Source organism: Callorhinus ursinus, unplaced genomic scaffold (assembly GCF_003265705.2).
Source record: "Callorhinus ursinus isolate GAN/ISIS: 27379988/994484 unplaced genomic scaffold, GSC_fseal_2.0 scaffold53, whole genome shotgun sequence".
NCBI classification, from domain to species: Eukaryota; Metazoa; Chordata; class Mammalia; order Carnivora; family Otariidae; genus Callorhinus; species Callorhinus ursinus.
The window spans coordinates 8,758,686-8,785,070 of NW_027397115.1; the positions used below are offsets into that span (position 1 = coordinate 8,758,686).

Sequence of the window (26,385 nt, forward strand, 5' to 3'; positions counted from 1 at the left end):
AGAAACTATGAAAACTGACCGCAAAACTGTACATTCCTTGGAGTCATGTTTTAAGTCTTTACTGAATGTCCCAGAATAGGTATTAGTTGTGTAGGTTATTTTTAGTATGCCTGATAGCAGAAAAGGGATGTTAATAAATGATCATCCCATGCTTAGAGCTCAAAGACTATCTCGTTAGCTAAGGTTGTTCGAATCTACCAGGATGTGCCACTCTAGAGCCTGCTAAATAAAGAACGGGAACTCTGAGAAAAATTGTTTTCCAACTCTTCACTGAAGATCAGTACTATCCAGTGGTGTAGCTCCTTAAGATGTGGCATCACTGGTGGGTTATGAGGTTTACATGAGGGGGCAATGCAAAGGCTCACAGGCGAGAACCTGACACTTAGTAGTAACGTGAGGCCCAGGGAAAACACAGGAGGGGCTGAACCAGGGTAGTAGGAATGCAGATGGTACAGGAGGAGGTGAATCAAAGTCTGAATGTTCATCTCCAAAGCTAACCTAAACCATCGCTATACTGTAAAAGTACTACTACATATGCTAAACAAGACCTATAAGGCAAAGAAAATTAACTTACAGACCATCAATGATAAGGAAAAATTAAATATCATTAGTAGACAAGTGGAATCTAATAAAAGTAACTACAATTTCATAAACTCATGAACGCCTTAGCTGATCTTAGTGAAAGCTTATATACTATGCCTTAAGCACCCCCCCACGTTTTATTTTATTTTTTTAAAGATTTCATTTATTTATTTGACAGAGAGAGAGATAGCGAGAGAGGGACACAAGCAGGGGGAGTGGGAGAGGGAGAAGCAGGCTTCCTGTCAAGCAGGGAACCCAATGTGGGACCCGATCCCAGGAGCCTGGGATCATGACCTGAGCCGAAGGCAGATGCTTAACGACTGAGCCACCCAGGCGCCCCTCCCACCCACATTTTAGTCTTGATTTTAATACTTACTGAAAAATAAGGTCCCTATACCTTCCTTCATTAACCATTTAAATTAACTGTCATGTGAGCTCGCATCTGTTATTACACCGATTCATTCCCTCTAAACAGAGGCTAATTATCTTTTCTTTTATTATTTATTATTGAATTATAGTTGACATACAGAGGCTAACTATCTTAACGATTAACTGCCGCAGGAAACAAGAGAGAAATTAAGTGAGGTAGAATGGAATGCTCCTGAAGACTTTAGATCTGACTGACATGGAAGTGAGCCATTCCTACTCCTAAACCTAAAGTGAGAGTCCCTTCTGGCTATAAAATTCAGTGACCCTATGAATTAAGTGTCAATTACTCGCCTTAGTTGAGTTGGGTGTCTGCACAGCCTGGTAACAGAGGTCAATGTGCCCCAAGGGTAGTTCTAGAAGCAGAAAGGCCTTCAAGTTATACAGAGGGGCATCTATGTGATCTCTAGGAGGTCATCGCCCGTCTCTGAAGCCACAGTGTCCTCATCTGTAAAATGGGATCATAACACCCTCATGGCAAGTGGCAGTGAGGCTTAAATGAAATCAGGAACATACCACATCTCATGTGGTTCCTGGCACTAAGAAGACACTAAAAAAAAAAAGTTATTGTTACTGCTTTTCTTATAGGATCACTGATAAGCACTTACCTAAAGAAACAACAGCAACACTCTCTGGCAAGAAATGTAATCTGTATCGGATCAGTAAATGCACCAATATGATGCAGATAGCTGTGGGGAAAAAATAAGACATTGTTAAAATGGCACAATTTCAAATAATAAACACCAAGTTCAAAGCCATGGTTACTTCTGGGGGTGCTGCCAGGAAAATGTACAAGGGACAATGACATAATAAACTGCAGTTATATTTTCAAGCTCTTATTTCTTAACCCGGAAACAGACTCACAGTGTTTATAACATTGTCTCCATATTTCTTTATATGCCTGGACTAGTTTGTGTTCCAGGGTTTACTGAAAGAGCAACAGACATCTAATGTTTTTCTAACCCGTTAAGCCTCATACAATCATTTTTTGAATCAATCTGATTCTGAGAAGTCTTCAACTTTTTTGAAATAATCAACTGGGAAACCTGAAATGGTGAGAAGGAAGTCAACGAAATCACTTTTATGCGAATATAACTGCAACAGAAGATGCTGACACAATGTATTTTGCCTCCATGTGATGGGTTCTCTTGGAATAGAGAAGGAAGTGAGAGTCTTATACAAAGAGGACAAAGTAAATATTTTGGTCTGGTGATGAGAACATCAGAGACCAAAAGATGGGGTGCCTGCCCCTCAGCTAGGTACTAGGGCTCCCACTGGGAGAGGGCTCCCCATGAGCCAGGTGGTGCACTGAGCACTTCCCAAACACTGTCTCATTTGACCCCCAACACCCCTCTTAACTAATTATTATCATAATCTCACATCACTGGTGGGTGCTGCAGGGTTGAGCCCAATTCCAACCCTGGGCCCTTAATCACAGGCACCCACCACCTCCCTCCCAACTGCCTTCGTTCCTCAGTCGCCAAAATAAGAATAACGTCTGACTTTTCTCACAAATGTCGACAGCAGCACTATTCACAATAGCCAAAACGTAGAAACAAGCCAAATGTCCATCAACTGATGAGTGGATACACATGATGTGCTATATCTACAGTGGATTATTATTCACCCATAATAATTAACGCAGTTCTAACACACGCTACAACACGGATGAACCTTGAAGATACAATGCTAACTGAAAGAAGCCAGATATAAAAGGTCACATATTGTATGATGCTATTTGCCTGAAATGGAGCAGGCAAATTCCTAGGAATAGAAAGCAAAATAGTGTTTACTAGAGACTGTGGGTAGGGGAGGATGGGGAGTGACAGCTTTTAAAGGGTACTGGGTCTCCCTTTGGGGTGATGAGAACATTCTGGAACTAGATAATGGTGGTGGTTGCACAACATCGTGAGTGTACTAAATGCCACTGAATCATACACTGTAAAATGGTTAAAATGGGATATATTTTGTTTCTTTTAACAAATATACATTCTTTAAAAGAAAAAAAGATGGGGCGCCTGGGTGGCTCAGTTGGTTAAGCGACTGCCTTCGGCTCAGGTCATGATCCTGGCGTCCCGGGAACGAGTCCCACATCGGGCTTCCTGCTCAGCAGGGAGTCTGCTTCTCCCTCTGACCCTCTTCCCTCTCGTGCTTTCTATCTCTCATTCTCTCTCTGAAATAAATAAAATCTTAAAAAAAAAAAAGAAAAAAGATGAAGTAGATACAAAAAAGAGTAATAACATAAAAAGACCTCCAAGACATTCTGTGAGATGAAAAAGCAAGTTATAGGATCCTATTTATATTAAAACAAACAAAATCCAAGCTAGATGTGCCTATACGTGTGAATGTGCTTATGAACGTATATGCGCCTATACACCAACAAGTACATGTTTTCAAGTATACTTGGAAAAAAAGAAGGGCAAAAACTTCTGTGTGGTAAGGAGGATAGGTATACTACAAGTTAATATACTTCTAAATGTTCATGCCCGAAGTAATAATTATGGAAACTATATTAAAACATAGGCATATCAATTTTAATAACTCCATAAATTTAATGGCCCATAAAATGTGTCAAATGATGCTAATTGTTAACTCTAATGTAAGTCAAAAAAAATGACTCACCATTGTTTCTGCAGAGTCAAAGATCATCAACGGTTAAGTGTAAATCAACTGATTTCAAGCTTCTAAAGTCAAAAGTAAAAGAGTTTTGGCATCCCTCCTCAAAAAAGGGGAATACACTGAAATCTTTTCACAAGCTTATAGGACATAAAAGTTACACTTTCATTTGACTTGACTAAAATAGTAAACAAAAGCAGTAACTGAGGGGCTCAGTTAAGTGTCTGACTTCGGCCCAGGTCATGATCTCATGGGTCCTGGGATTGAGCCCCGCATTGAGCTCCCTGCTTAGTGGGGAGTCTGCTTGTCCCTCTCCCTCTCCCCTCCCCTCTCTGTGCTCTCTCTGAAATAATAAAGAGACAGAGAAAACAAGCAGGGTGAGTAGCAGGCAGAGGGAGAGGGAGAAGCAGGCTCCCCGCTGAGCAGGGAACCTGACATTGGGCTCGATTCCAGGACCCTAAGATCATGACCTGAGCCAAAGGCAGACGCCCAACCGGCTGAGCCACCCAGGTGCCCCAATAAAAAATCTTAAAAAAAATAAAATAGTAGGGGCGCCTGGGTGGCTCAGTCGTTAAGTGTCTGCTTTCGGCTCAGGTCATGATCCCAGGGTCCTGGGATGGAGCCCCGCATCAGGTTCCCTGCTCTGTGGTAAGCCTGCTTCTCCCTCTGCCCACTCCCCCTGCTTGTGTTCCCTCTCTGGCTGTCTTTCTCCCTGTCAAATAAATAAAAATCTTAAAAAAAAAAAAAATGAAACAGTAAACAAAAGTGATTAAATGTGTCCCAGGTTAGGAGTTCCTGAAGTCTAGAATAAACTATGGACTAGTATTTCTCTCAATTCACTGCAGTTCATGTATTTAGTGAGTTAGCAAGATACCTATTAACTGTAATTTTTTTAACCTTATCAGATGTATATTGTTTGGACATCTAAGATATAAAATATACTGTTGATAACATACAAGAAAGGAGCAAAAATGTCTTCAAATTTATTGAAAAAGAAAGCATTCCATTCTGCTACTGCACGCTGACCTACACATATAAAGCGGAGATACCGATTTGTAGACTGCCAACAGTCTGATGAGGCGAAAACAAAACCCACCTGACACTAGTGTGACTCTAGGTTTATGAAATGTTTGAAAAGACAATCCAAGTAAAATATATAGCACTAATAAATACAGCTCAGACCTTTCTGGCCCCAAAGATCTGTTACCACTGCGCAGGGTCTTGCCAGGATTAAAAAGCGCTATAACAACCTGTTTTGTGGTTTCTGGCACAAACTAACCTACAATGCCCCACACCCTGAAAATTACTTTGGAAAGTCTGACTTAGCCTTATTATCTTCCCATGAAACAAAGTGACTACAAAACAAAAGTTTTCTTCCAGGCCTGTCTTGTATGCTGTCTACCTTATCAAGCTGACAACAATGTAAAAAGGCTAATAATACTGGTCCTTCAGGATTAAGGAGTCAGGTACTAAAGACTTCTTAATCAAGAAAAGAACTGCTTTGTTTATATTCAACTACTATCACAGAGGAAAAAGGAAAAACAAAAGAGTCTTTGTCGGAGTAATCCCCTAGGAGCAGAATTCAACTACATTCACAAGGTACACAATTACTTGAGCATATCAGGTCCATATAGGACACTGCACGCTTGTGGTTTGTGTACTTTTGCAGTATTCAATTTAAAAGTTGTATGGGTTTTTTTGTTTTGTTTTGTTTTTTAAGCAGGCTACTCGACCAGCACGGAACCCAGCACAGGGCTCAAATTCACAGCCATGAGCTCAAGACCTGAGACCAAGGGTCGGACGTTCAACCAACTGAGCCACCTAGGTGCCCCCAATTTAAAAGTTTTTTAGGATCTGTGAGAGATAAGGCTGAGTCCTGGGATTTTAAATCAAATGATTAGGTTATTAAAATTATTTGACCATTAACAGAATCTGAATATAAATGTGAAAGAAGTTCCAGTTTTCAAAAAAGTCCTCAATGACATCAGCGAAATGCTTCGTGCCTTTCAATCAGGTTGTAGTTCCCATTCCTCTGAAAAGACCTAATCTAATTAGAAATACGGCTCAGTATCATGAAAAGAAAACTGGAAAATATAAATATGCCAACTTTACTCATCCAGTAAGAGTTTGGATTTGGGTCAAATTTGAAGTTATTTCTTCCTTTGTCAGCTGGTCCAAAGTGGTTGTGCAGTTTCGACTTTTTGTTTTGTTTTGTTTTTTGGTCTAAAACAGTTGTCTACAGTCTCTAGGAGGCATCTAAGTTATTGCATTTTACCTAAACTTCTCGACTGATGTCTGGCAACCCAAATATTAATCTCTAGTCTTCCAGAAACCAGGCATGTCAATTGCTTAATCTCTCTAGGCCTAAATTTTCTCACCCATGACTGGAGGAGGTTGAACAAAACGAGACTTTTGAGAGTGAATCTGTTCAAAGAAAAACATTACATAAGTAAACAACAACACAGGTGGTATACAGACATGGTAAAAGTCATAACCACGGTTAATGGGAGACAGAGGGTAAGGAAAGGGGTGTCTGATCTTTTACTCAGCAACAAAACCTTTAATTAAATAAAATTTACACAGAAGCCTAACAGGAGACAAAATGCTGCTCTGGTCAGAAAGTCAGATGCCCTCCCATTTGACTCAGCCCACCTCCTGCTCCCACCACCACCTACACACACACACACACACTCACTCATGAGTAGTGTTTGAAATCCATTAAACTAGAAGACGTTCACGGTTCTTTCTAGGTCAAAAATCCCTTCTTTCTTTCAAATGACATCTAAGATATTATATAAAGAGCACTTCAAAATTGCTAGGCTTGATGATTTTATAGAAAAAGGAGTACCTCTTATGAACTGATCATTGTCCCTCAGTGTTTGACATCAAACCAAATGAAAGGAAGACTTGACATCAAGTAAATGGTGGCTTAGACAGGGTTGGCCTTATAGACAGCACACACAGACACTCAAGATGGCAAATGAGGGTGTCTCCACATTCACCTAAGACGAGGAGGCTGAAGAAGATGGTCATGCCGCTTGACTGTTCCTCCTGCTGAGCCTGCTCCCCCGTTTGCACAGGGAGAATGGGCTTGGCAGGAGTCGGGAGTACCAGTTTCGTGGTGACAACCAGGGTAGTGTGAAGGGTGACATTGAAACCTTCGTGAGTTGTGTTAGGGAACCTGTTGGACATAAAAAGCAGCAGGATTAGATAAAGGGAAAAGGGCCTGAGTATCAACACACATACACAAACAGAAGGAGCACCTGGCACAGAGGATGATGGGATTCACAAGTCTTACAACCACTGGCAGGCCTCAGAGAGAAACTGATTCAGAAAATTCCTGCCTGCCACAGCAGGAGAGTACCAGTGGTTTCAGGTGCTCTGAACACAGCCACTCAGAGGACAGGAACAAGGGGGTATCAGGGCCAGTGCAGAAACAAAATGCTGCCTGCTCTTTGGCATTTAATGGGGGATTTAAATGGAGACAAACTGAAGTCTCATCACGTTCCAAGATCCACTGTTATTTACTTGGCGCCTTTATTTCTCCTGTTTACATTCTTTTCCTTGAATTATAGCAGCAAGTTGAAGAAGCCACCTGAATTTACCCAATTGTTGATCTGGTTGGAACATCCCACCCTGCTTTATAAAATCCTCAGATTTCTAAAGGCTCAAATGTAACCTCCTCTGTAATATTGCACCCACCCCACCTCTTATGTCCTTCACCAGCGCTCTCTCCTCACTTTGGGGTCAGACTGTAAACTAGTGCTATCATTGCAATTGTGATTGTAACAGCTCATGTTTATTGAGTAAATGCTTCACTCCAGGGATTATATAACATACAACCTCTCATTTAATGGGCATACCAGGCCTGAGGTGGGGACTATTCCTTTCCCTTTTTTACCCATGAATAACTGAAGCTCAGAGAGGTTGCATAACCTGGCCAATATCTCAGCTAACCAAGTTTGAGACCAAACTTGAAATCACTGGGCCATACCACCTCTTTTGCTTTGTGTTGCTGAGGCCCAGTTTGGTGTCTGCAATAGAGCATATGCTGAATAAATAAGCAGACGAAATGAAATGACCACCCAGCCAGCCAAGAGACATATCTGAAAAGATGTCAAGTGAGGGAGTCAGATTTCAACCACGGGGATTCCTTTTTAATTTTTACAAACCGGTTCACATAGATACGGCATCTACAACATGCAATAGGTTGTGCCCGGCAGATATGGAGACGGACTAAAGAGTGGTCCTTCCGGCTAAGTACCTGGGGGACACAGGACGCCCAGCCCCGCCCCTCATCTCATCTTGTACAGCTAGCCTCTTCGCTCTTTACATTCCAGCCATCCTGCCTTTCCTTCTGTCCCTCAAAGACACTAAGCTCCTTCTTGCTTCCAGCCTTTTGCATTTGCTTGTTCTCTCTCCTATCCCTCCTTCTCATTAGTTTCAGCGGGCACGTCACTTCTTCCTAGACGGACTCTCCCATCCTAACACTTCCGTTTTCTTTTAGCACTCTGAAATCATCTTGCCTACTTAGGGTCTTTCCCCACTAGAATGGAAACTACCTGAGGGCGTCTCCTGGTCGGCCTCCTTCACTACTATGTGCCCAGGGCCTGGAATAGAGTAAATGGCCAACAGTTAACGAATGAATGAAACTCCGTGGAGGAAACAGATGCGAAAAACGACCGTTACAGTGGGGGGGGGGGGCTTCCTGGAGGAGGCGGCGGAGCTTTCCCTGATCATAAGACCGAAAAATGGGAAAGTGGAATTGGGGTTTCGGTTTCCGCCGGACGGCTTTCGAGGCCTGCCCCGGCCTGCCGGTTCCCTAGACGAGAATCTGACCTTAGGAGGCTGCAGGGCCGGGCTGCGCCCAGGCCCGTCCCTCCCGCCCTCCTCGCTGGCGCCGGCATGGTCAGTCCTGGCCAAGCGCCACAAGGAGCTCCGCCTTTCAGGGCCAGAGGGAGGCCTGAGGCTCTCGCTGTCACCCGCCGGGGCCCAGCCCTGCCGCCTCCGCCGCCCGGGAAAAGCCCACTCACTCCTCTTCCGCCATCTTCTCCCACATCTTGCGGAGCCTCCAAGACCACCGAGTTCGGAGCCGGGGGCTAGCAGGGACTGCTTTTGCTTCCGGCTTCCGCTGGAGGAGCGGGCCGGCCGACAAGCGGGGGGCGGGGCCTCAGCCGTGAGCAAGCGGCCCTTCTGTCTCTTCGTCTCTGTGGGCTGAACGGGGGAGGACCCGGCCAGGGCACTTTTAGGACGCCTGACCGGCTTGGGCTTGGTGACCTCCCGGCCCTATGGAGTTTTGGCTTTTCTCCAGCCCGGGGCGGGGAAGGTTTGAGGGGAACTCCCGTGAGGTCACTGTGACTCACCCTGAGAGCAGACGCTCTCCGCCCAGTGTCCAGGACTTGACACGGAAAGTTGGGAAGGAAGCTTCTAGCCTAGGCTGTGTAGAGGGACCCCAGGGGACACGTCCCCAGTCTCAGCCCCAGTTTTCCTCCCTGTGAAGAGGACTAGACACCTGGCCTTGCAGAATTGTGCAGTATTCTATTTGTAAGCATTTACTGACTTCTGACTATATGCCTATCATTAAAATAGGTGATGATGAGGGGCACCTGGGTGGCTCAGTCAGTTAAGCCTTAGACTCTTGATTTCCGCTCAGGTCATGATCTCAGGGTCATGGGATCCAGCCCCCCCCCCCCCCCCCCCCCGCCCTCCTCTGCATTTAGCTGGGAATCTGCTTCTCTCCTTATGCCCCTCCCCCTGCTCACGCTCTCTTTCTCTAAAATAAATCTTTAAAAGATAATAAAATAGGTGGTGATGATGACCTAGGCCTGGATCATTCATTCATTCGTCTGTGTAGTCAACCAATACTCGTTAGACACCTGTATGTGCCTAGTTGTGGTCTGTGGGGTTTGGGATACAGGAAGGAACAAGGCTTGTAAGGGTAAGGGAGACCCCATAAGGAGGGTTCCTAACCTTGTGTAAGGCGTGTGGGTTTGACATCACCTCTGCTGTTGCTACCTCCTTCCTGGTCCAAGCCATCACACCTCAAACAGCTATTGTAGCTGCCTACACCATAAACTGTCTCACAGGCTCTGCTGATGTTCCCTGTGATCTTTCACACAGAGGAGCCCAGTGATCCTTAAAAAAAAAAATTTTTTTTTAAGTTTTTTATCTATTTAAGTAATCTCTACACCCAACATGGGGCTTGAACTCAAGACCCTGAGATCAGGAGTCGCATGCTCTTCAGACTGAGCCAGCCAGGTGCCCAGCACAGTGATCCTTTAAAACTCTAGTCATTCCCCTACTTAAATTAAAACCTCCACTGGGGGGGTGGGGGGCACCTGGGTGGCTCAGTGGTTAAACGGGTTAAGCGTCTGCCTTCCGCTCAGGTCATGATCCCAGGGTCCTGGAATCGAGCCCCGCATAGTCCTGGGGCTCCTGGCTCAGCAGGGAGTCGGCTTCTCCTTCTGCCCCTCCCATCCTTTCCCCTCATGATCTCTGAAATAAATGAAATCTTTAAAACTAATAATAACGGGCGCCTGGGTGGCTCAGATGGTTAAGCGTCTGCCTTCAGCTCAGGTCATGATCCCAGGGTCCTGGGATCGAGTCCCGCATTGGGCTCCCTGCTCAGAGGGGATCCTGCTTCTCCCTCTGCCTCTCTCTCTCTCTCTGTCTCTCATGAATAAATAAATAAAATCTTAAAAAAAAACTAATAATAACAATAAAAAAATAAAACCTCCACTGGCTTCTAATCTCAATCAAAGAAAAAAAAAGACTTGGAGAACCCACAAGACTCAACAACCCGGCCCCCTTGACCCCTCTGAGGTCAATCCACTCTCCCGCTCCTGCACATTTTTCGCTGTGGTCACAGTGGCTTCCCCTGTGTGCGTGAAACACGCCAGGAACACTTCCACCTCTGTACTGCTCAGGCCTTTGTCTAGAATACTCCACTTGTGAGTTGCCCCTTGGATCTCACCTTCTCCCACTTTGGGACTTTTTATTTAACTCTTACCTTGTTCATTACGCCTTCACTGACCACCCTGTTTAAAATCTAAAACCTCGGGCGCCTAGGTGGTTCAGTTGGTTAAGTGTCTGCCTTTGGCTCAGGTCATGATCCCAGGGTCCTGGGATCAAGCCTCATGGCAGGCTCCCTGCCCAGTGCGGGGGTCTGCCCCTCTCCCAGTGCTCTCTCTCTCTCTCAAATAAATAAATACAAATCTTTAAATAAAAAATAAAAATAAAATCCAAAACCTTCCCTGAGTTATTTTTCTCCATAACACCTAACATATTATCTGTTTTACTTCTACATTTGCTTACTGTCCTCCCTTCAGGAGGATGTAAACTTTCTGACTGCAGAGGTTTTTGTCTGTTTTGTTCTGTTTTATCTCCAGTGTCTAGAGCAGCACGTAGCACATAGTAGGTACTCAATAATAAATGATCATTGAATAAATAAAGGAGTGAGTTAAAGCTAGACATGTTAGGAAACACAGGGTTTTGAGAAGAGGAGTCCTCTGACCTGACTTTTTATCAAGACCCCTTTGCTTGCTTGGGGAGAGTTGGGCGGTTGGCAGCCCCCTGACCAGCTAGGAGGCTTTTGCAGTAATCTGGGTGAGAACTGATGGCAGTTTGGATTAAGGTGATATCATGAAGATGACAGGAATGATTGGCTTCTGGGTATATATTGAAGGCAGGATTTTCTGAGGGACTGTGGTGTGTAAAGGAAAGAGAAGGGTCAAGGATGAATTCAAGGGTTTGGCCCTGAAGAACTGGGTGGAGAACGGATCTGTCTGGCTCATACCCAGAATCCTCTGCCACTCTAGAATCTCTTAGGGCTGTTGTCAAAGCTAACAGAGAATGTGTTTAGGTCAGCCAATGTTTATTGAGTTCTTCCTGTAGGTGTGGTGCTGAACTTTTGTTTCCTTAATTCCTTACTTTTTTTTTTGGCAGATACTATCATATCTATAAACTGAAGCACAGAGAAGTTAAGCCATTTGCCTGAAATCACACACTGGAAAATGTTGAGGCCAGGATTCAGGCGTGGAGTTTGTGTTTTTACCAAGTACCCCCTGTTGTTCTCAACATGGCCTCAATTTCTCTGGCTCTAAAGTGGGGCCAACAGCCTACTTCTCTCCTTTATCACAGAGCCTGGCAGAGATGAACTGGCTCGTAGAAGCTTGGGAGTGGGGTTCTGTCTGAGTCAGTCTCCTTCCAGCCTCAGAAGACCCTGGCTGGAGTCGGGCCGCTGGGAGCTGGGGGTAGGACTTTTTCTATCAAGCTGCCAGTTGTGGGCTCCTCAGGATGAAAGCCACTTCCTGGATTCTCTGAGGGTCGCCCCATTCTACCTGGCATTTCACCCACTGCCCTTGCCATAGATCCTGTTATCAGGGCCTGTTTCATGATAGTCATAGGCCTGCTGCCAAGCAGGAGTCCACAGAACACCTGCCCTTAGGCCTGAGGGCAAATCCCAGGCCCTTCTCACCTATTCCTGGGAACAAATCTAAAATCCCCGGTCATTACCCCCAGGAAGGCAAATAAAACCATTCAACGTGCAGTTCCTAGGCTCCTGTGCCATGCCAGGCCGAAAAGAGGCTGGAACAGGGCATGCAGGCCTGGTTCCCTATCCCAACTCAGGATCCATGGCTCTGTGACCCTGGGGCACCACTGCACCTTCAGAACCTCAGAGTCCCATCATCGCTTTTGACAGAGCCCCTCTTTGGAAGGCTGTTATAGGATTAGAGAGAAGCTTTTACCTTAGTTTTCTGTTCTTTCTGCCCTCCTACCCCCAACCTTCCTCTTTCTTGCCATTCCGGTCTCAGCTTAAATGTTACCTCCTCAGGAAGGACCTCCCTGACCACTCACTCACTCAGTCTAAAGCAAGGGCCAGCATACTTTTTCTGTAAAGAGCCAAACTGTAAATATTTTAGGTTTTGTGGGCATTCCGATCTCTGTTGCAACAATTCAACTCTGCTGTTGCAGTGGGAAAACTCAGATGATTTAAATAAGAGTGACTTTGTTCCAATAAAACTTTATGGATATTGAGATTTGAGTTTCTTGTCATTTTTGTAATACTTGTTTTCAACCATTTGAAAACATAGAAACTATTCCTAGCTCACAAGCCATTTGATAGCAGGTGGTAGGCTGGATTCGCCCCCCGGGGGGCTGCGGACCCCGGGGATGAAGTGTTAAACATAAGTGTTTCTAAGGCACTTATCATGGTTGGATATTTTTTCCCCTTCTTTTCTCCCTCTCTACTTTCCTTCCTTTTTTTTTTTTTTTCCTTTCTAAGTTTATCATCCTGTTTACTCCCGTCAGATCTAAGCCCCCTGGAAGCAGGGAGATTGTCTCTCTCTTCTGCTTTTCTTCCATTCCTTACCTCTTCTAACATTTCTTTTTCTTTTTTTTCTTTTAAGATTTTATTTATTTTAGAGAGAAAGCGTGAGCATGAGCATGAGGTGGGGGGAGGAAAGGGAGAGGGAGAGGGACAAGCAGACCCTGTGCTGAGCATGGAGCATGACACCGGGCTCAATCCTACGACCCCGAGGTCATGACCTGAGCCCAAACCAAGGGTTGGTGCTTAACTGACTGCGCCACCTAGCTACCCCCGAACATTTCTTGAACCCTTACTCTGTACCAGGCATTGCTCCAAGCCCATTATGCCCAGTGACTTATTTAATCTGTGTAATAACCCCAGGAGGTACTCTGATTAGCCCAGTTTTACAGGTGTGGAAACTTAATGTCTTGTTCATCACTCTTTTCCCAGAGCTTAGAAAACACTCAAGCTGTCAACAAAACAGGGGCTCCAATGAAAACTTTTAATGAATTTGATATTTCATATATTTTTAAAAGGGAATCAAAGCGGTTACTATGTATGTGAGTCAGGGTTCAATCAGAGAAGAAGAACCGGTAGGAGATATATATTAAGAGACATATTGGAGGGAATTTTCCTAAAACGATACAAATTTATTATTTTTGTGTTCTGTAGGTTAGAAGTATTATGGGGCTAAACTCAAGATGTTGGCAGGGCTGCATTCCTTCTAGAGGCACTACGGGAGAATCTGCTTTCTTGCCTTTTCCAGCTTCTAGAGGCTGCCCCCAACCCATACCTTGTGGCCCCTTCCACCATCTTCAAAGCCAACGATGGCATCACTCCAACGACTGCTTTGGTCATTTCATCTTCTCTGGCTCTGACTCTCCTTCCTTCTTTCCTTCACAAGAAGCTTTGTGATTACATTGAGCCCATCTGGATAATCCAGAATGATCCCCCCATCCCTCAAGGTCAACTGATGAGCAACCTTAATTCCCCCTTGTCATTGTAACATAACCTATTACAGAATCCAGGGATTAGCACATGGACATCTTTGGGAGGCCGTTATTCTGCTTAACACACCATGGGAAAAAGAAAACCTCTGTTGATCTTCCATTTCTGTTTACTGTTTAGTATTGTTTCACATGGATTTATGTATGAGTTGGGGGTAATTTTTCAATGCCTATGAACTTTAATATTTTAAACTGGCCCTGGCCACATAGCAGGTAACAGGCACTAGAATTACTAGGCAGAAATGAAAAGGTTGGGCTTGTAGAATTCAGTGGAATCGGGTGCAACAGATACTTCTCAGAGAGTTTGTGAAAAAATACAGATTCCAGGCCTATCTCTGACCTCCTGGATCTCAGGTGAGGGGCTTGGGAATCTGAGTTTCTTTTTGGATCTCTCCCATAATAGACTCTGCTGATGACTGCTCATAACTTCTTGGAGGATCCTACTGCTGCCCACGGGCTTCCTCTCAACACAGCACAAGCTGGCTGTGCTAGGGAGTGAATGCTCCCAGAAGAGCCCTCAACCAATGATCGGTGCAAGTGGAGGATAAATGCTCCCACTCCCACTCCCTCACCCAGTGGGTGGGGCAAGTCTGAAGTGTGTGTTCTAAACACAGCTCCCCAGTGGGTTTAAAACTCAAGCTGACCACAGGGATGACCTGCTTGACAACATACTTTGAGGATATCTCATGAGTTTTGACCCATGATGCTCTCATTATGTTTTTTTCCTTTCCTTTCCTTTCTTTCTTTCTTTCTTTTTTTTAAGTAATCTCTATGACCAATGTGGGGCTTGAACTCATGACCCCAGGACCAAGGTTCACATGCTCTACTGACTGAGCCATCCAGGCACCGCCATAATTTCTGCTTTGAGACAGGATTTACTTAGGGAATGTTTTAGAACTTCCTACTTATTGAGTGTTTATGTAAATTTTGTATCCCTTTCCAATTTTGTTATTTTTTGCCAGGAGATATAAACTAACATTTTTCTGCTTTTATGACTTCACAGAGATTTTTTTTTTCTTTTAAAGATTTTATTTATTTGAGAGAGAGAGAGAGAACATGAGCAGGGCGTAGGGACAGAGGGAGAAGGAGAAGCAGACTTCCACCAAGTAGGGAGCCGGATGCAGGGCTCTATTCCGGGATCCTGAGATCATGACCCGAGCCGAGCCGAAGGCACACACTTAACTGACTGAGCCACCCAGGCACCCCATGACTTCACAGAGATCTATTTCATCATCTAATTAATGAATAATTTTTTTTAAGGTACAGGGAGAAATGGAAAAGTTAAATTTTTTGTTATTAGAGTATAAATATTGATGTCTATATAGCAACTCTTATTATTTATATTCTTTAAATTCTATATTCATTTTTGTTTTTTAGATAACTGTAGAAGACTGAATGCATAGGAAATGAAAGAATACCTTTAACAAACATAAGCATTAACATTTTGCATAATAGAAAATGCCAAAAATAACTTTCTTCCTATTATATTTTAACCAAAAGCATGTACTCTGAAAATATAGTTTATAAGTGAAACTCTGAACAAGTTGATACCATATAGATTCCAGGGCTCTGAAATCTATGAATTTAAGAATTTTTTTTTTTTAAGATTTTATTTATTCATTCATGAGAGACAGAGGGAGAGAGAGAGAGAGAGAAGCAGAGGGAGAAGCAGGCTCCCAAGGAGCAGGGAGCCTGATGCGGGACTCGATCCCAGGATCACGACCTGAGCCGAAGGCAGACGCTTAACCATCTGAGCCACCCAGGCGCCCGAATTTAAGAATTTTTATGCTCACTGATGAATCACTAAATTCTACACCTGAAACTAATAATACACTGTTAACTAAATTGAATTTAAGTACAAAATTTAAAAAAAAAAAGAATTTTTATGCTCTCCACACAGATTTTATAGGTATGATAATATGTAATATATTATAGATTTTATATGTGTTATATAAATACATATATATCGTACATATATTAATATATATCATTTTAATTAAGATCTATTGACAGGCAACGCACCTACATTGACTTCTCTTTCTTGGGTGTCTGAATTCTCCACTCCCATGTCTAGACAAACCAAACTAGGACACTCCCCTCAATAATTGCTTGTGGTAAACACACTGGGTAACCACTGCTGAAGATGATCCATTAAAAAACATTCCCATGCTTCCTGTGTGTGTGTAGGCCCCATTCTTGGCATGGGGAATGGTGAGCTGAGTCAGATCGGGAGCTCTAGGGAAGGGGGAGTGGGACTTCAGCAGAGGCAGAGAGCTCCATGTGCTTCTTCTCTGTTACACTTCTAGGCCCCACTAGGTTGGCAATGAAGGGATTCATTTTTAAAAAGCCTAAGTCCTCTATCGCTTCTTGGCCTTTTGGCTAAGATCAAGTGTAAAAGCCTGAGTCCTCAAGGACTAGAGAACAGGAAAGGAGACAATGGTAACAACATCTTGGGGAAGAGAAAGCAGGTGGGTTTAGATGGCTCAACAAAACTGAGAAAATCCAATCCTCAGGCAGCAGAGGGGAAAGCCACAGTCCAGCCTGATTTACACCCCCACCCCGGAAAATCCTCCGGAAGGCTCAGGAATTGGTGACACCAGGTGCCTTTGAAAGTAAAACTGAAATGGGAGTGGTAAGTGGGCGGAGGAGAGGAGGGTGTGAAAGAAAGGAAATTGGCTAAAAAGAAGCAGATTTTCATATGCTCCCAGCCCCCACTCAATTCTAGGCAACTGGGCACCTACTCAGGTGAGAGGTTGGAGGACTATTCTGTGGAGACAATAAAACAGGAGTGTGTCTGGACTTGTGGACCCCAGCATGCTTTAGGGCAGTGGCACTACATTGATAATGGGGGATTCACTGGACACTAGTAAGTATGGCAGCTTCCTGGGGCTGCTATAAGACATTATCACAAACTGTGGGGTGTCACAATAGAAACATATTCTGTCACAGTCCTGGAGGTCTGAAATCAAAGTGTCAGCAGGGCTGTGCTCCTTCCAGAGGCTCTAGGAGAGAATCCATTCCTTGTCACTTCCAGTTTTTGGTGGCTGTTGGCATTCCTTGGCTTGTGGTCATATCTCTTTCCACTCCGTCTTTGCATTGTCTTCTCCTCCATGTCTCTGATCTCCCTCTGCCTTTCTCTTATGAGGATGCCTGTGATGGTGCTTAGAGCTCACTTGGATAATCCAGGATTATCTCCTCATCTCAAGAGCCTTAACTTAGTTGCAAAGATAGAGAGCATTCCCATGTTCCAGGGATTTACGTGGATATCTTTTTGTGGGCTGTTTTCTGGCCTGCATGCTGGGCTACCCTATTCTAGTCTTTCCCTACACCTGCAGGGCTGGCCCCATCAATCACATCCAGAGGAGCCAGGCAAATCGGATGCAGTGTCCCTACCCACATGGCTCTAGAACAGGCCAACCAGGCCATTCATTCTATTTCAGGCAGGAGACCAGGAGAGTCTTCTGCAGAAAATCTCAGACTCAGAGGAATCACCTAAAGATAGTTTGACATCAGGGGTCCCTAACAAAGTTCACAGGCATAACTCAAAGTCAACAGCCCCCTTTCCAACATACCCAATAATCAGCTTCTTGGTTCCCTACACTTAAACATGACCAGAAAATGAAGAAATATCAGATACCTGAGGATATCCTCCTTTGTGAAAATTTGAGACTAAACAAATAGAGAAAAGTAACTAGAGGAAACAGAAACAATGCGAGAGGAAAAAAAAACAACAAGTTTTCAGAGAGCAACCCTGAAGGAAGAACAAGATGCTATAAAAAAAGAAATATTTTGAGAACAAAGAGGGGCTCTTGGGAATTAAAAGTATGACAGTAGAAATTTTAAAAATTTAGCAAAAGGGTTGGAAGATAAATTTGAGGGTTTGTCTCAGAAAGTAGGACAAACAAAGTTAGCAAATAGGAGAGAAAGGATAAGATGTTTAGGATAAAGATAAAAAAAAATCCCGCAGCTGAAAAATAGGCATTTTATCGAGAAATGCCCAATAGGCATTTATCCATTTATCATGGATAAAATAATTCACAAAAATTCTCCAGAACTAAAGGACATGAGTTTTCAGACTGGAAGAGTTTACTGAGTGCCCAGCATGTTGGATAAAAATAAATGCAGAGTAAGGACATCTTCATGAAATTTCAAAATACCAAGAACAAACTTCTAGAAGGGGGGTGTGTGTGGATAGGTCACATGTAAAACATTGAGAGCAGAACAATTTTGGACTTCTCAACCAAAACTTGGAAGCAAGAAGATGATGGAATAATACCTTCAAAATTCTGAAGGAAAAGGATTTCCAACCTAGAATTCCATACCCAGCCAAACAATCATCAAGGGAGCAAACAGAATAAACACATTTTCAGACATGGCAAGTCACAAAATTTCTGTCTCTCAACACCCTTTCTCAGGGAGCTGCAGAAGGCTGTGCTACCAAAAAGGGGGATCAGATGAGGAAGAATAAGACACATGACCCAGGAAACAGAGACCCAGCACAAAAGATAAACAAACAACATCCCCAGAAGATAATGGAGATCTCATGATGGCTGGGTACCAACGAGTACCAGTTCAGATACCAGTAGGTCTGAAGGCTCCACAGAGATTTCTTCCAAAAGATAAATGGATAGAATTTCTGATGCATTGGAAGGTGCTGAGAGGACACTTGGACCCTGGCAAAGAGTTCACAGTTGGACTGATAACAAATAGTGAGAAAATTAGGTTGGCTTGGGGTGGGAATAGGGAATAAGACAATTATTAACTCAAGGAAAAATAAAAAGGCTGTGCAGGAAAGTAAAGGACAACCTGGTTTACTGTGGAGCTCAGCTGTGAATGGCATTTACATAGTCACAATTATGTAAATAGTGGATATTGATCTCACCAAAATTACCATATAGCCATCTTGAGAGGATGGGGTGATGGGAAGGGTGTGCCTATCTGCTGGGGCCAAGTTCAGGGAGGGAAAGACAGCAGAACCCTCACATCCTAGGGTGGAAAAGCAGATTATACTGAAAACTGAAAAAAAAAATTAGAAGTGGAAATAGAAGCACGTTATTGAGACATACGGAATTAAACATCAAAAAGTCAGCTAAAAGTGGTCAAAGTGGTTGCCTTTGGGGGGGGGGGAAATGAGCGGAGGGTGTGAAGTGAAGATTACTGTTTTTAGAAAATGTGACTCTTCGATTTATGTGACTATATAATCTTGATACAAATAAAATCTAAAGCCAAATAATAAAAAAGGACAGGAATAATATGTATTAAAATGTTGTTTTGATAATAGTTGTCTCTGAATTGTGGATCACGGGTATTTTTCTTTTCCTTTTGCTTATTTGTTATTTTTTAACAGTTTTGTTCTGCAAATGATATACAGTGTGAAAAAAATAGGAGAGAAAAGAAGTTATTTTTAAAAGGGAGAAAGAAAAAAGTCATGCCTGGGGGCAGCCTGGAAACTAGTGTTTCCATCTGTCACCAGGTCGCAAAGTGGGGACAGTTGGAAGGACCCAAGAGTGAAGGGGTGAGGGACGGGGGAGGAAGAACTGACAGAGCTTGGTGACTCACAGAAGAGGGAGGTGAGGCAGTGTCAAAGACAGAAGTATCAAATAACCAGGGCCTTGACTTCTTGTTTTTAAATAAATATGACAAGCTGGCATAATGCTAATTTGTGAAAGCTGACTGGCAGTTCCTGAATGTTTCCAGTATCGGGCACAGTGTCAAAGGGCTTTGCTTACATTTTCTGCCTCTACTTTCACTTGCCTGCTATTTACTTTACGTGGCAGTCCAAGCCGTCCTTTTGAAGCATTTATCAGATCGAGTTGCTCTGCTCAAACCATTCCATGGCCCCTCATTTCACTGAGCACAAAAACCAAACTCCTCTTAGTGGGTCTGCAGGGCCTGGTTTGGGCTGCTTCCTGTCCCCCCCCCCCGCCCCCGGGAGTCTCTGAGCCCTTCTTACACCTTTTCCACTGTACTGCTCCAGCTCCTCTCACCTATATCCTCCTTGAAGGTGCCAAACTTGTCCCCACCTCAGGACCTTTGCACATACTGATCCTTCACCTACCTTCTTCCAGATATTTTTATAGCTGCCTCCTAGTCATAATTCAGGACCTGTCACCACTGTCACTCCCTCAGAGGGGCCGCCCTGCTCCCTTGCAGTTATTATCTCTGCCAACAGTTTACTCTCTTGGCCTCACTGTACATATCACTGTGTATCATATATGCGCTTTGTTTTAAAAATTATTATTGAGGGGCGCCTGGGTGGCTCAGTCGTTAAGCGTCTGCCTTCAGCTCGGGTCATGATCCCGGGGTCCTGGAATCTAGCCCCACATCGGGCTCCCTGCTAAGAGGGAAGCCTGCTTCTCCCTCTCCCGCTCCCCCTGCTTGTGTTCCCTCTCTCGCTGTCTCTCTCTCTCTGTTGAAAAATAAATAAAATCTTTAAAAAAAAATAAAAAACATTATTATTGAGATGTAATTCACATAGCATAAACTTCACCATTTACAAGTGTGCAATTCAATGGCATTTAGTATATTTGTTATGTTGCGTGGCCATCAGGACTATCTGATTCCCAAACATTTCCACCACCCTGACAAGAAATCCTGTGCCCGTTAGCAGCCATTCTCTCTCCCCCATCCCGTGGCAAGCTCTAATCTACTTTCTGTCTCTATGGATTTGCCTTTCTGAACATTCCATAGAAATGGAATCATGTATACGGCATTTTGTGTCTGGCTTCTCTCTCTTAGCATAATATTCTGTTTCTTTTTAAAAACTGACTTCCTTATTCATCCCCATTAAACTCTCAGGAGCTCCGATACCTAGATAGTGCCCAGCATAAGTCATTAAATATGGATTAAGCATCTCTTATGTGCTATACACACAGTAGCACAAAAAAACCCTCTCTAGGAAAGACTTCTCTAACCTCCATTTTCCCCCCAGTAATCTTCAGGTCTCCCCTTGTACATCCCCAGGGTGGGTGATGGGCTAAGGGTTAGTGGGCTGGTTTGGGGAAGTCTACCCTTTCCTGGCTCAGGAGCCATGGCTGAGCTCTTCTAGAAAGGAACACTTCACACCAGCACAGTGGTCCCCACCAAAACTGAAACAAAAGAAAATTCCCACTGAGTACCTGTTTCTATGGGGGTTCCCTGTCCTTTTGTATCTTATTCAAGACAAATCTGTGGGTCAGTTAAGATCGTCACCTTAAGTAAAAAGTGGAAGGAACTATATAAGACAAGCAGTGTGGGACACCTCTAGTTGCAGGGAGAATAGCCTCCACCACCAGCAAGCGAGGAAATTGGGACCTCAGTCCCAGACTACAGGAAACTGAATCCTGCCAACAACCTGAATGAATGAATCTGGAAGCGGATTCTTCCCAGAGCTTCCTGATGAGGAAGCAGGCAGGCTGCCATCTTTGACCTCGGCCTGTGAGACCCGGGGCATAGAACACAGCAGAGCCTGCACGGGCTTAGGACCTAAGAACTCTGAGCTGGATGTTGTTTGAAGAAAAAATTTGACTTGTGCTTTCAGCCCCGCGCTGAAGGCAGGCTTGCTTTGAGGACCCCAGGGCTGGCTGGCTGGCTGAGTTGGGCCAATGGGTAGACAGAGAGTTAGAATAGGAGTTAAGGACCCATACAGTGCAGCCAAATTTCCAGGGTTCAAATCCCAGCACGGGGCTTATGATCTCCTCTTGTCATCTTGGGCAAGTTAGTCCCCCAGTGCCACAGTTTCCCCGGTAGGTATTTCAGGATATTCTTTTTGGATCAAATGAGTTCACATTCATGAAGTGCTTAGACCCATGCCTGGCACATGATAAGTACTTTATGGATGTTTTGCAAATAGAAGTAACCCCCCCCCCCAGACACCAGTGTATGTGCACATATGGGGTGACTGCTTCCAAGTGGTGCTGAACTCCTTTATTGCTTCTCTTTGATTAGAAATACTGGTTGGGAGGGGCACGTGGGTGGCTCAGTCGGTTAAGCCTCTGACTCTTGATTTCAGCTCAGGTCATGATCTCAGGCTCATGGCATGGAGCCTACATCAGGTTCCGTGCTCAGTGGGGAGCCTGCTTGAAGATTCTCTCTCTCCTTCTCCCTCTGCCCCTCCCCCTGCTCACACACACTCTCTCTTTTGCTCTCAAAATAAATAAATAAATCTTTAAAAAAAAGAAAAGGAAAGAAATACTGGTTGTGGTAACATCTACCCACAGTTTTCTCAGCTCATTTGAAGACCAAAAGGGAAATTTTTCTCTATTTCCTAATAGGGGAAAATTAGAAAAATCCCATTTATCCATTAATAGAAGAATAAATGCAGATACTGAAAAGGGTGACTCATATCATCATCAATGATGATGCTGAAAGAAGCCTGCCCTCTGCCTTGACCATGTAGTGGAGTAGTTAGGTTCACAGGCTAGACCCCAGCTTGGTCACCTACAGCTGTTTGAACTTAGGTAAATCACTTAATCTCTCCGTGTTTCAGCTTCCCCATCTGTAAAATGGGGTTAATCAGAGTGTTTATCACACAGAACTATTAATATACAGGGAGCAATGAAAACATGCATTGTAGATACTCAATAAACTTTAGTGATTACTGTTGAATAAAAAGTAGCACAGATTCGCTTTAGTGTTTAAACGTATGTTGATGAATTGAAAAAAATCTATGAGATAATTTACAAAATGTTCTAAAAGTATGACTGTTGGGTGCCTGGGTGGCTCAGATGGTTAAGCGTCTGCCTTCGCCTCAGGTCGTGATCCCAGGGTCCTGGGGTCGAGCCCTGCATCAGGATTCCTGCTCTGCGGGGAGCCTGCTTCTCCCTCTCCCTCTGCCTCTCCCCCTGCTCATGCTCTCTCTCTCTCTCTCTCTCTCTCTCTCTGTAACTCTGTGTCTCAAATGAATAAATAAAATCTTAATAAATAAACAAATAAACAAATAAATAAAAGTATGTATGACTGTTTTTCACCCTCACTGCTTTTCTGTATTGTCTGAAATTTGTAAAATAATAACAATCCAATACTACTTTTGTAATTAGAAAAACTTTTTTTAATTAATTCCATTTGGGAGTGGAGGGCTTAATAAACAAGTCTGCCCTCCAGTGTTGAGGTGATCACTGAATTATTTGTTTGTCCTTGCCTTTGTGTGTTTGAGGACTGTTTTTGCCTGGGAAATTCTTGCTAGAACATGAAGTCATCCGTGTCTGCTCACATCCTCTCTCTGTGAATCAGGATGAGCCTGTTAAAGGCTGGGAGGATTCTCTTTCCCTATGCCCTACTGTGTGTCGCAGGGGAGGAGGTACTGACCCACCAAACCCCTGGTTCATTTGGCTTCCTCCCTCCCTCCCTCCCTCCTTTCCTTCCTTCCTTCCTTCCTTCCTTTTTAAAAAAGATTTTATTTATTTATTTGAGAGACAGAGAGAGCATGAGTGGGGCGAGGGCACAGGGAGAGGGAGAGGGACAAGCAGACTCCCCTTCGAGCCCAGAGCCCAACCCAGCTCGAACCAGGGCTTGACTCCAGGACCCTGAGATCATGACCTGAGCTGAAGTCAGACACTTAACCCAACTAAGCCACCCAGGTGCCCCCATTTGGCTTTTTATTTCATTCAGTTATTCAACAGGGCTTGGGAAAACAAACATGGCCCAACAAATCAATAGTATTCCATGCATTTGAATCAAAGATTGAGGCAGATCCATATCTATTACCCTGAAAAGATGTTTGTGATCATACTGCTCAGTTAAACGTACCAACTACAGAATATTTATTCAACAAATAGGTACTGAATATTTAACCACTCTGTTCAAGGCACTGGAGACATGGCAATGGTAAGCAGAGAAAAATCCCTGCCCTCATAGAGCTGACATTCTGCAAGAAGAGAAAGTGCACAAGTAAACAAAATAAGCTAATTTGGGTAATGAAAAATGCTGTGATGCAAGAAAGCAGGACTAAGGTGGAGCTATTTAGATGGGGTGATCATGGAAGGCCTCTTTGAGGAGGTGGCCTTTGAACTGAAAATGTACAGTGTGATTCCATCTTTGTAAAAATATTCCTCTAGGGCGCCTGGGTGGCTCAGTTGGTTAAGCGACTGCCTTCGGCTCAGGTCATGATCCTGGAGTCCCGGGATCGAGTCCCATGTCGGGCTCCCTGCTCTGCGGGGAGTCTGCTTCTCCCTCTGACCCTCTTCCCTCTCGTGCTCTCTATCTCTCATTCTCTCTCTCAAATAAATAAATAAAATCTTTAAAAAAAATATTCCTCTATGTGTGTGTATATGTCTGTTTATTAAAGCATAGAAAAAAAGTCTGGAGGGATACTCACCAGACTGTTTGCACTTTTAACTCCAATTACTTCTAGAGTTCTGTTCTATGCATGGGCCTGAACAAAACTCTCAGGACACCAAGCTGATTTGGGCAGGCATGGTCCTCAGAGGACTACCTCCTTCTCTGATTCTCCAACTTAGCAGGGCTAGGCTGCACTATGAACTCATCATCACAAGCAAAAGAACCTCAAGCTAGTTTAAAGGAGATGTGGTATAACTAGTTCAGGCATGGTTGGATCCAGGAGCTCCAGAGTGTCAACAGGCCTCTACCTCTCTCATCTCCCTCTCTACTTCCCCTTCTGTTGGCTTCACTCTCAGGCAGGCTCTTCCCAAGAGGTGACCAAGAGTCTCCAGTAGCTCCTAGCTTCTGTTCTAGCTCAGAAATCCTAGAGACAAAAGAGAGCACCCCTTTCCTTGGCAAGACCAGCAAAATTCTGGAGCTGCCTATCATTGATATATTTTGGATCATATGTGTTCCCTGAACCAATCACATTGGCCTTGTTGCGGGGGGGGGGTGCAGTGCAGGAATCCAGGTGAGGATAATGCATCCATTCCCGGAGTCAGAAGGAGGAGTGTCCCTCACTTGGAGCACATCTACTGGAAGGAAAAGGTCACCCAAATTGCTACTGGGAAGATAACAAACAAACAAACAAACAAAAAACAAGCAAACAACTCCCCCAAAAAACAAACAACAAAAACCCAGCACAGATTGAGCAGTAACTATTTGCCACACAATAATGACATGGCTTAGGAGCTCTTATCATTTCCGTTTTACATAGAATTGAAGGTTGGCAACTTGTATAAGGCCACCCCGCTAAGAAGTGGAGAAACTCTTTAATTGAAATCTGTCTGATGCCAAAGTCCCCAAATGATGATGGTGATGTTGATGATGACAGTAATAAGAACTACTGTTTATGAAATAACCAGTGTGTGCTAAACTTTGCAAAGCATGATGTCATTTCATTCCCTCTGCTACTCTTTGAGGTTTAGGGGACTGTGCACGTAACTCCTTGACATCCATTCCCGCCCAGCCTGGGACCCAATTAGTCTGAGCCAATCATAGAATTGCATCCCTTCGCTAGAGATTGGTTCAAAAATAGGCATGTGACCCAAATTTGGCCAATGAGAAGCGAGGAGACGTCTGCCAGGAAAGTTCTTCCTCATTCTTCCAGCAAAGGGTCTGCAAGGGAGCGTGTTTTGCAACTGAACATGAAAGAGTCTGATAGCCTTTGGCAAGTCATCCTGTGATCACGAGGAGGACCAACCTTAGGATGAAACCAACACGAGTCAGCAGAACAGAGAGATGGAGAGAACCTAGGTCTTTGATGATAGCATTAGGCTGCTAGATCTATCACTGTCTTGCAGTTGGTCTGAGCTGGATATCCTGTGGGGGGGGAGGGTTAGGTTAAGTGGTTCTGGCTAGGACCCTTTGAATTTTCTCAGCTTCTTCTTTCTAGCAAAAGGCATTCTAATGGGCTCAGTACGGGTTTTTAAAATCTTTATTTCACAGATTGGGAAACTGAGGCTCAGAGAGATCAAGTGAGTCGCCCAGGGTAACACAGTGAGTGGGCTCTGAGCCAGGGTTTGTCTGATTCCAAACTCATCATGCAGTAGTTTCCCATACAGTCGTAGCTTTCCTTCTGTTAGATGCTTTTTAAGCACAACACTGAATCCTTATGACTACCTTGCGAAGTTAAGTGCTTTTATTACCCCCATTTTCTTGATCAGAAACATCCATAGGAGAGGGGAGGCTGTTTAGCAGATAGACTTTGGATCTGAGGCTTTGCTTTTAAGTTTATGATTCAGAGCCAAGGGCAGACAATGGTCAGGTGGAAGGTGGGAGGGGGGTGGGAGCAGGGAGTAAGGAAATCCTGGAGGTTACAAAATGCTGGAATCTTATTGCAATCCTGATGAAGTGTTGAGCCAGGAGGATTGGGAAAAAATAGAGCCTCAGAAACTCATTTGTCCTCTCTCAGGATTGCCTCTTAATGTTAAATTTGAGTAAAAAAAAAACACATGTAGGAAATACATCGCCGTTTCAGAAAAAAATGAAATATAGGCACATAATAAGATAAGAAAATTCAAAAATCTTACCCATACTCCAGCTGTGTAATTACAATTATGCTCAATCTCTTCATGCCTTTGTGTCCTC

At 43.9% G+C, this 26,385-nt stretch overlaps 1 protein-coding gene across 14 annotated transcripts in view; it reads right to left on the minus strand.

Moving 5' to 3' along the window:
- The window catches only part of SLC9A8 (solute carrier family 9 member A8), a 68,046-nt gene extending 59,167 nt beyond the window's left edge, over nucleotides 1-8,879 (minus strand). For 4 of the 14 annotated variants that reach the window (XR_012375605.1, XR_012375603.1, XR_012375604.1 and 1 more), the window contains exons 1-4: nucleotides 8,658-8,862; nucleotides 8,187-8,234; nucleotides 6,627-6,805; nucleotides 1,617-1,697 (exon numbers count right to left, since the gene is read on the minus strand). Coding sequence is in view for 10 of the 14 variants with exons in the window: in XM_073883993.1 (XP_073740094.1) it covers nucleotides 1,617-1,697; nucleotides 6,627-6,805; nucleotides 8,187-8,234; nucleotides 8,658-8,683 (334 nt within the window). In the remaining 4 variants the exon portion in view is untranslated. Of the gene's footprint in view, nucleotides 1-1,616; nucleotides 1,698-6,626; nucleotides 6,806-8,186; nucleotides 8,235-8,657 lie in introns of all 14 variants that reach the window. The other 10 variants (XR_012375606.1, XM_073883994.1, XM_073883996.1 and 7 more) reach the window with 10 other exon arrangements.
- Between the last annotated feature and the right edge of the window lie 17,506 nt (nucleotides 8,880-26,385).